The sequence below is a fragment of the Schistosoma haematobium genome, chromosome 4 (genome assembly GCF_000699445.3).
Source record: "Schistosoma haematobium chromosome 4, whole genome shotgun sequence".
NCBI lineage: Eukaryota > Metazoa > Platyhelminthes > Trematoda > Strigeidida > Schistosomatidae > Schistosoma > Schistosoma haematobium.
Window position 1 is genome coordinate 27,112,909 of NC_067199.1, and position 10,560 is coordinate 27,123,468.

Sequence of the window (10,560 nt, forward strand, 5' to 3'; positions counted from 1 at the left end):
AGGATCAGATCTACGATAGGCTGCAGTCAATCGTTGAGAAATGCCCAACAAACGAATTGATCCATCTATCACTCTAATATAATTGATTTCAAAGCAAAGAAAATGCTGATTTAGATTCAAACAAATTATTAATATTTAGTATATTTACAGCTTATAAAAATATAATTTGTGAAAAATAAACTTGAAAATATAAATAAATAAATTCATTCAATTACTGAAAATTATTTCATAAACAAATAATTCTGTAGTGGCTGTGCTTCGTTAATTAATCACCCTCGAACCGTTATCGTATAATCTTCAACGATGTTTGAAATCAGAAGGCAAAAAGAAGCAGCTACTACAGTTTATTTAGTAGATAATTCGGACCAGACAGCAGAGAGGCAAAATGAATGAGCAAGCGAACTACGATTGTAGCAGTAGCAAGTAGTTGTAGTTGTAGTAGTAGTGAATGGGTGCAAATGTACACATATATATATGTATAGGAAAATGGATGAGTCAGCGAATAGATTAAGCAGTTAATAATGAAGCTAGCAGAATGAATACATGCGTAGGCGCTAAACAATGTTCAAGCATATGTATTTCATACAAGCATAATAATAAAGATAGTACAACAAGTTGTTATATCATGGATGACTTTGTCCATTAAATAGGTCAACAAAAGACCTTGATTGAACTAAACTCGATTGCACGTGAGTCACTATAATAGCTCCCCACTGCAAACAAAGATATATGGAAAAATGTCTGTGTTTGCACAAAAAAATATAGTAAACTGAGTAGGGTAGTTACAATCGTTTGAAAAAAAATGGTTTGTACAGAATTAAGATGAAGTTAGTGTGTGCTGTACATTTGGTTTGCGCCTGTCCGTGAGGTTTTAAAAAATAATAGCAATAAATAGAAGGAATGCGGTATTGCTTTACATTTTAAATAAAAATTATACGTGTAAGTGTAGGGGTACATAAGATATGTTGAGTTTTATAGCGTATAACATGAAATTAGTAATGCATGTGTATACAATGAAGTGGAAGTTATAATTAATATTTTAAATAGTAGAAAATTATTAATAGAAGATTGCAGCGACATAATGTTGGGGCCATCTTACTCTTCGGCCAGACCTTGTCGTTACTGGATTCTCTTCGCTTGTGTTCGTCGATGTCGTTGATGATTGGAACTGACGCTTCGATGATTCAACGGTTTTCGCAGTATCTGTATGTACTGGCTGATCGTAGGCTTCGATGAAAGCTGGTTTGACTCGGTCGATGCTAATTACATCCGTTTTTCCATCTTTTTCTACCGTGATAGTTTTGCCGTCTCTTTTAATCACCTTAAATGGACCATCGTAGGCCGGTTGTAAGGGACGTTGCACATTATCCCTTCTGACAAACACATGGGTACTGTCACTTAGTTGTTTGGGTATGTACACACGGCGTTGATGTTGTCTCGGAAGCGTTATCCCTAGACTACTCATATGCTGCTTAAGACGCTGTACATAGTCCGCTATATCAGTTGGAACGCTTTTACTTGCAGTGAAAAACTCTCCTGGCAGACGTAGTGTGGTTCCATAAACCAATTCTGCTGGGCAGCATTCTATATCTTGTTTGATTGTTGATCTTAAGCTCAACATGACTAACGGTAGCTTGCTGGCCCAATCATTATTGCTGATGACAGCTGTAAGAGAAGCTTTAAGTTGCCTATGCAATCTCTCTACCATACCATTCGACATCGGATGGTAGGATGTTGTGCGAATTCGTTTGATTCCGAGTAGTTCTGTGAGTTGTTGGAAGAGGCGGCTCTCGAATTGAGCTCCTCTATCGGTTGTGATATTAGTAGGTACGCCATAATGGGAAATCCAATGTTCTACTAGGGTTTTTGCGATAGTTTCGGCTGTAATATCTTTTATGGGCACAGCTACAGGCCATCGCGTGAATCTATCAATGCAAGTGAAAATGTAACTGAAGCCATTCGAAACCGGCAGTGGTCCTATAATGTCGATATGTACGTGCTCGAATCTGTTATCGGGATGACGGAAATGACCTACTGCGGAACTGGTGTGGCGATGTATCTTAACTCTCTGGCATTTTATACACGCTTGCGTCCAATTACGAATATCCCGATTCATACTTGGCCATACGAAACGTTCGCTGATTAGTTTGATGGTGGCCTTTATTCCGGGATGCGAAATATTGTGCATGGCTTCGAAAATGTTTCGCCTTAGCGGCTTTGGAATAAATGGTCTTGGTTGACCTGTAGAAATATCGCAGATGATGCTTACTTCTTCCAATGGAGTTTCTTTGAGAACTAACGAGGTTGTATTGGCAGACTTTAGTCTGTTTAACTCGACGTCGATATTTTGTAATGCTGCTAACTTGTGATAATCGATTTCGGACTGGACGAGAGCGTTGACCATCGTTCTGGATAGCGCGTCTGCCACTTCGTTACTATTGCCTTTGATATACTGTATGTTAGACGTGAATTGGGAAATAAATTCTAATTGTCGGATTTCCCTCGGCGAGTAGTTGTCCTGTTTGGCATTCAATGCTTTTGTGAGGGGTTTATGGTCTGTATATACTGTGAAAATGGTACCCTCAATCATATGTCGGAAATGTTTTATTGCCAAGTAAATCGCTAGGAGTTCTCTTCCGAAAGTACTATATCTTGTTTGTGTCGGATTCAGTCTTTTCGAAAAGAATGAGAGCGGTTCCCATATGCCATTTACTAATTGTTGTAAAACGGCTCCTACTGCTACATCTGATGCGTCCGTCATGATAGCTAACGGTGTTTCGCTCTTTCGTCTAGTTAGTGTCACTTCTTTATTTAGTGCTTTTTTAGCGTTCTCGAATGCTTGGATCGCGTCTGGTGATAATTGAAATGTCCGTGCGTTTCCGCGTAATGCATCTGTTAGTGGTTGTAATATTGACGCGCAATTCGGGATAAATCGTCTGTAATAATTTATTAACCCGAGAAATCGGCGTAACTTTTTCCATGAGTCGGGTAGGGGATAATTCCTAATGGCGTCGACTTCTGTTGTTATTGGTGTGATGCCTTGAGAAGTTATATTGTGACCTAGGAACTGTAAAGATTCTTTTCCGAATTCACACTTCTCAATATTTATAGAAATGCCGTGTTCTCTGAGTCGCATAAATAATTGCCGTAGTTGTTGCATATGCTCATCCTTAGTGTTGCTAGCTACTAATAAATCGTCGATATACGCGTATACCCCAGGTAAACCTCTAATGACCTGGTCGATAAACCGCTGAAAGGTTTGTGCCGCGTTAGTCAGTCCAAAAGGCATACGCAGGAATTCATATAGCCCAAATGGGGTTGTTACTGCTGTCTTCGGTATGTCTTGTGGGGCAACAGGGATGTGGTAGTATGCTCTGACTAAGTCGATCTTCGAGAAGATAGTAGTGCCCTCTATACTGTAGGTGAAATCATGAATGTGCGGTATAGGATATCTGTCAGCTACCGTTTGTTTGTTTAGTGCTCTGTAATCCCCACATGGCCTAATCTCTCCATTCTTTTTCGGGGCCATATGTAGCGGGGATGCCCACGGGCTGTTCGATGGCCTTATAATGCCTAGCCTCATTAGCTTGTCGAATTCCTGTTTTGAGATGGCTAGTCTTTTGGGATCTAACCTTCTTGGTCTTGCATTGATTGGTGGACCATTCGTTACGATGTGATGCTGAATAGAATGTTTGAGATCCGCTTTATTGTATGTTACTTTTACGAGTTCAGGGAACTCCCTTAACAACAATTTATATGGATCACCACAACTTTTATCTATCACAAGGTTCATTGAAACGGCTTCCGTAAGTATTCCTCTTATCGAAGTGGTTTGACTGCCGTTTATAAGTCTGTGTCGTCTAGAGTCTACTAGCAGGTCAAAGTTACATAAGAAATCTATGCCTATTATGGGCATCGATACGTCTGCTATGACAAAGTTCCAACGGTATGAAGCGCCACGTCCAAAATCTAGGGACAATTTCCGTTTACCATATGTCTTAATATCTGATTTATTTGCTGCTCTTAGCACTAACGACGGGTTAATGTTTTTTCTTTCCTCGTTAAATGGAGGTACTACGCTAATTTCCGCTCCAGTGTCAACTAAGAATTGTGCGCCAGTGGTCCGGTCTTGTATATAAAAGAGGCGACTATTTTCAGGCATTATGTGTGTTGATGCTGTTGCCATTGATACTCGTGGGTATCGGTTACTATCCCTGTTAAATCTACAAGGTTGTAGGCACTTTCTAGCCCTGTAGCCGAACATTTGATGATACCAACATATCGCGGGAGTTGTGCGTCGTCTAGAAGTTGACCGGGTCCTTTCACGCGAACGATCTCGCGATGACCTTCGTGGCTTTTCTCTCTGCGTTAACTCTGAGAGTTTTCGGCACAAAACATTTATTTCCTTCTGTAGAGTATCAAGTCTATCGTCTACCGTCACATTGTGTAGTGGAGGGCTTGCTTGCTTGCTTCTTTCGTATATTCTATCGGCTATCTTTGCTATATTGTCTAAATCAGCATCCGTATCTCCCACAGCTAGGATCTGCTGTATATTTGCAGGGAGTCGGCGGAGCCACAGTTGATAAAAGAGATTATTGTCAATGTGTCTATCGCCAAGTAGACTTTTCATATAGTTTTTTAGTTGTGATGGGGTTCTATCCCCAATTTGTACTTGGTTAAGAAGTTGTTCGACGGCTTGTTGGTCACTGAGAGAGAGAGTTTTAATTACAGCCTCTTTTAGCACGTCGTATGGTTTTTCTGTGTCTGGTTTTGCTAGTGCCTCTCGAACGCTGTCAGCTACTTCGTCTGGGAGTAGTGTGCTTGTCAGGCCGAACTTATGCTTTTGCAAGAGAATGCGGTTAGCGAGAAAATAATTTTCAAGTCTTATAAACCAAAGTTTTAGGTCTGCGATTTTAAAAGAAGGGGCAGGGAGGTTAAGAGACCTCACGGACGAGGCTTGCTGTACGCTTGAAACTGTGTTTTCATAAGACATGCTTATAAAAATTAAGTAGCACACGAAAATAATTTAACAATCACAAGGAAGAATAGACGGGCGAAAACAATGATAATAAAAAAATGGCACAATTTATAAAATAGAACAGACTTACTAAATTGCACCAATATATCAATAGTTTATGAATAATTGTTATTTATTATGATTATAATTGTCACGTTTAATAATGTTTGCAAAATAATGTAAGTGTAATTAAAATAATAATAATAATATAAATCCACAGTTGTAATTATAGTTCATTTGATAATCCAAATTCAGATGAAGGTAGTCGAATTTTTGGAATTTGATTATTTCATCAAAATTCGCTTCCCGTTCTCACGTCGGGATTACCAATTCTGTAGTGGCTGTGCTTCGTTAATTAATCACCCTCGAACCGTTATCGTATAATCTTCAACGATGTTTGAAATCAGAAGGCAAAAAGAAGCAGCTACTACAGTTTATTTAGTAGATAATTCGGACCAGACAGCAGAGAGGCAAAATGAATGAGCAAGCGAACTACGATTGTAGCAGTAGCAAGTAGTTGTAGTTGTAGTAGTAGTGAATGGGTGCAAATGTACACATATATATATGTATAGGAAAATGGATGAGTCAGCGAATAGATTAAGCAGTTAATAATGAAGCTAGCAGAATGAATACATGCGTAGGCGCTAAACAATGTTCAAGCATATGTATTTCATACAAGCATAATAATAAAGATAGTACAACAAGTTGTTATATCATGGATGACTTTGTCCATTAAATAGGTCAACAAAAGACCTTGATTGAACTAAACTCGATTGCACGTGAGTCACTATAATTTAACATGACCGTTCGACCATAACCTCTTAAAAAACACATTCATATTCCAATTGAATCCCATCAGATTTACTTCTTCATTAATTTCAATTGAACATTTGCAAATTATTTTATAACATTATTTTTACATCATTTGTTTAATCTCATAATAATCAATGTGAACAAATGCTTTGATTCGTTTGTGTACAGTTACAAATAGTAGTATATTAGAATTGTAAATAACTTTACATGGAATATGTGTTTTGAATTAAATACAAAAAATTGAATTACTCAAAATAGGTTTACTATTTATCCACCTATTATGTTGGTTACATTGAAAAGATTCCAATGACTTACCAGTATCTTGTTGTTGCTCTGATTGATCAATATTTGTCTTACGACGCAATAACTACTAGAAATTAAAAAAAAATGCTTAATACTTTGTGAATCTGAGTTCAATGACTTAGTAGTATAGGGGTTGTGGAGATTATCAAGTTTTTGATTGAGATCATGAACCGATTGATGTCAGACCACTGTTAGGAACCTGGAAGCATCGGATGTTATATTGATGTTAGACACTAACGTCATCGGATGTCGGCTCAATGGTCCAGTAGGTTAAGCGTTCGCGCGCGAGAATGAAGGCCTTGGGTTCGAATCCCGCTAGCGGGATCGTGGATGCACGCTGCTGAGGAGTCCCACGATAGGACAAAACAGCCGTTCAATGCTTCCAGGTTTTCAATGATGGTCTAACATCAATCGGTTCGTGATCTCAATCGAAAAAATCCAATGATATATTCTGCACTCTAATCATACTGAAATCTGTTTACGAATAATAATATTTTGTTTGTGAAAATTCCGTTAGTTATGAGAGTTAGGTAACAGGATATCGTATTTCATATAATTTATTACCTATAGACAGTATTTCATTTTCCATTCATAATAATAAGTCAACGTAAACAATGACAGAGTAGGATACTTATTGTATATACTTAACAACATATACATAGCAGACACACATGTATAAAGACTGTGAATAAACATAAACTAATGTTGAAAGTTAACCTTAGTCATAAAATATTAGATTTCAGTGATGTAAATGACAACAAAAATATATTTATCATGGGTTGAGTTTTAAAATAAAATTTAGGCAAGCATGGAGCAGAATACGAAATTACCCATATACATCAACATATTACTGATTATTACCAGAAAGAGCGAAAATGTAGCGAAAAACCAAATAACAGTTTTAGTAGTAACAAGAATATACTATATTTTGTTCTACAAACCTAACTCATTTTGAAATCTAATGAATTATTGTGATGACTATTATTCTCTTGACTTATATGAGAGTGATCTTATCTGATTCCGAAAGCATAAGTGGATCTTTAGAAGACTATCAACAAGCAAAAGTGCTCAATGTATCATTAACACCCTACATTCTTTTCATTTGGTTGACGTTTGTTTTCATGCTTATTATAGTTAATAACATTTTGTTTACTGACTTTGATTTCTACAGTTGACACTTGTAGTTAGCTATATCAATGAACAGCTTATTCTAATCATATAGCTTGAAATGGTTAACTTTAGGCAAAATTATGTTGAAGTTATAATCTGTTTTAATTAGTTCTATTTGCATGAATTGTACTGAGTACAATGGGAAAACATCTCACTTTTAACATAAATCAATATATTGTGGGGTAAAATACTTTTCATGAGCATATTATCGCATATTTTGTGTTGAAATACTTAAATTGGATTAAGTTCATTTAATGTGAGAACTCAATTCATTAACACTGGTTATTATTTGTCAAAATGTGAATCATAAATGTTGTTTTATTCCACGAATCTAATGACCAGTGAATGTTCAGTCAACGATAACCAAGTAATAGTTAATGATTAAAAGCAAAACACGGAAAAGATGAAACAGCTTGTTTGATACATAACTATTGCATAGTGTTATACATAAAACGTTCATCTAAAAAGCAAAACTTTTAAATGTAATCATGGAAAATTTGATTTCAGACAATCGATTTTTCAGAAAGTTATTTTTTGAAGTACCCTGAAAACTAACTTTTTATAAATGAGAATTGAAAGCTGTTTTCACAAAAACTACGTGTCCGAGCGAGCCCAATTAGCGATCGTCGCAGGCTTCAACACTCTGGAGGGCAATGGCGAGACTCCACCTGTGGCCCGGGCGTTCGTGATCAGCCAGTCCCAGCGCCAATTAAGTTTTCAAAATAATATATTAGTAAAAACTTTTATTTACAAATACTATTATGATTTTAATTAATGAGTAAAAAGGCAACTTTACAAAGAGTAATAAATTAGAAATAAGCATTTCTGTCAAGAGAATAATTATTAACAAACAGACTCTATGAACAATGCAACTAATATTATTCTCATTAAGTAAGAAAAAAATGCAGCTCTAGCTTTTAGTATTACAGTATCATGTCGGTAATCATCTGCCTACTGTAAAGTGTTTATAACATTTCACAAGAGGTACACAACTATAATTTAATGACAGTTTTTTGTTACATGGAAATACTCAAGGCATAGACAATGTTTAGGTGTTTATTGTTGACTGTTATATATGTTAAAAACTTCGCCTGTTGTTGTATTGTCATAATATATATGAGCTCATTCATACATAAGAATATGGTCTGTTGTGTTTGCAAATAATTTATTTACTAGTGATGACAAAGTAAGACTTTTCCAACTATATCAAAAAACCATTCAGACAGTACTTTAGATACTGTCCAACAAATAACTAGAGAAATGAAACGCAACCAACAGATGAGCAGTAGTTTCGTACTCATTTCACCCTTTGAAAAAAAAGTTACTTCAGATGATTTTATTAAAAATCTATTCCTTTCTACAATGTAGAAACTTTAGATAAAGACAAATAAAACTGGTCCATCAATAATCTCATGTCACACCTTTGATATTATATTTATTATTCTCCAATAATTATAAAAAAACAAATCCAAAAAGGATGTTTGTTTACACAGTCTTCAAGGGAAACAAAATAAAACTTTTGATAATTGCTTTCAGTGATTTGAACAAGATTCCATTTTTTGAAGAAATTTCATTTGACTTTTGCCGTCAGAGAGACTACTTTAAAAAAACCCTGAAAATTGTGATATTTATCCTACATTTCAGAAATCAAAACCAATTATCATCTTCACACTTCACATGTTGCTCAACGGTTTCAAAAGTTGAGTTCTTAATAAATAGTGAACTAAAATTTCTTGTCTAATGTATAGTAATAAAAGCCGAATCCATAGCATATAGGCACACTTTGGATTCTGTTGATAATTAAAACTAGGATTCCCAATATTCCTTTAAGAGTGTTGTGTTAAATTTCACAGTTCCTAGGAAATATAAAAATTATAAAAGCATCTATCCATTTTTGTTAACAGTTTTTCCTTTTATTAGTAATGAGGTTGTGGGGCATACTACTCATGTTGACAGATATAAGTAGTATGTGACATCAGTCAAAACTGGAATGCCCGCTAGCAGAAAATTGATGAGAGTGCATTAAAGAGAAGAGGGAGAGAAATAGAGATCAGTTATAATAACAACAAGATTGGAAGAAACTTGAACAACTGAGTGAAGATACACAAATAATGTAATTAATGTATGGTTTCCATATTTTATGAAAGTAATCAACCTAAGTACTCGACTTTTACACGATGAAACACGTTTATGAACAATATCTTAAATTTTATTGTTTTCTAAATAAATTGAGCATTAGATAGAAAGTTAATAATAATAATGGTATACTTTGTGATATCCGGATGAGCAGGAATTTGTAAGTCTGATGTTTCATGTCTTAATGTAAGTCATTTCTTCATCGAAACTTTAAGTTACGTAACATCAGAAATACAGATTTCTACAAAAAACCTAATTGTTAAATTTTATTTTTTAGTAATAACTCACATATCTGTTCAATAATGAACATCAAACTCAAATATTCCTGTACAGCAAAACCTAATTGATCATACGGAAATTTTCTGTTAACATCTTAGTGAACGAGTATAAATTCTTAAGTAGAACTTGACATTTGCTCTTAACAGACTATTTCAAGTTTGCTTTTAGAAAGACATGTTATTTATGTTATGTAATAAAAAAATATGGGCTATAAGTTGGATATCTCAATAATTCATTGTTGTGTTCTAAATCGGTTGTTCATTGTATTGTTTGATCACTTGTTTTCCAGTACTCATAACGTTTAGAGTATTGTACCAAACGCATTCTGAAAGCTGGTTAAAGATCAGTATTTTAGTTGACCTTATAAAACTTATGACTGTAAAAACCAAACTACTAAGAATAACTAATTCATTCACTGAAATTGTCTTTGTACGGCAACAGGATTATTTTATTCTTATGTATGATGATTGTTATCAACGCATCATTTGTGTCATCTGATACTTTTAAAGACAGAAATTTTTCTTCTGGCATATAAAGTTCAATCTTATTAAAAATACTTACCACCTCGAATTCAGAGGGCTGTTTATTTGGTGTTATGTAGGTGCGTGTGGTTAAAGCTTGATGGTCGGAATCAATGAAAATCCAATCTTTGTATTTAGAATTATGTTTCTGAATATTTATATACGCACAAATATATTTGGAATCTGTACTTCAAGATAATGAGGAAAAACATTTTTTGTTTAAACGCATAAGATATTACCAGGTTTGAATTCACTCTACTATGTTATAAGAGATTAGTTATGTTATTGTACTTTTCATTTACTCAATAAAATCGAAAATGA

General features: G+C 35.1%; 1 protein-coding gene across 1 annotated transcript; it reads right to left on the minus strand.

Annotated features, from left to right (window-relative positions):
* Positions 1-366: 366 nt before the first annotated feature.
* Positions 367-5,531, minus strand: TY3BI_3 (Transposon Ty3-I Gag-Pol polyprotein). The gene has a single exon (XM_051208215.1). The coding sequence runs from the start codon at positions 4,991-4,993 to the stop codon at positions 1,058-1,060; it is 3,936 nt and encodes a 1,311-aa protein (XP_051066663.1). The 5' UTR covers positions 4,994-5,531; the 3' UTR covers positions 367-1,057.
* Between the last annotated feature and the right edge of the window lie 5,029 nt (positions 5,532-10,560).

Excerpts from the sequence above, each read along its gene's own strand:
- TY3BI_3 (XM_051208215.1), bottom strand. The coding sequence starts at position 4,993 with ATGTCTTATGAAAACACAGTTTCAAGCGTACAGCAAGCCTCGTCCGTG.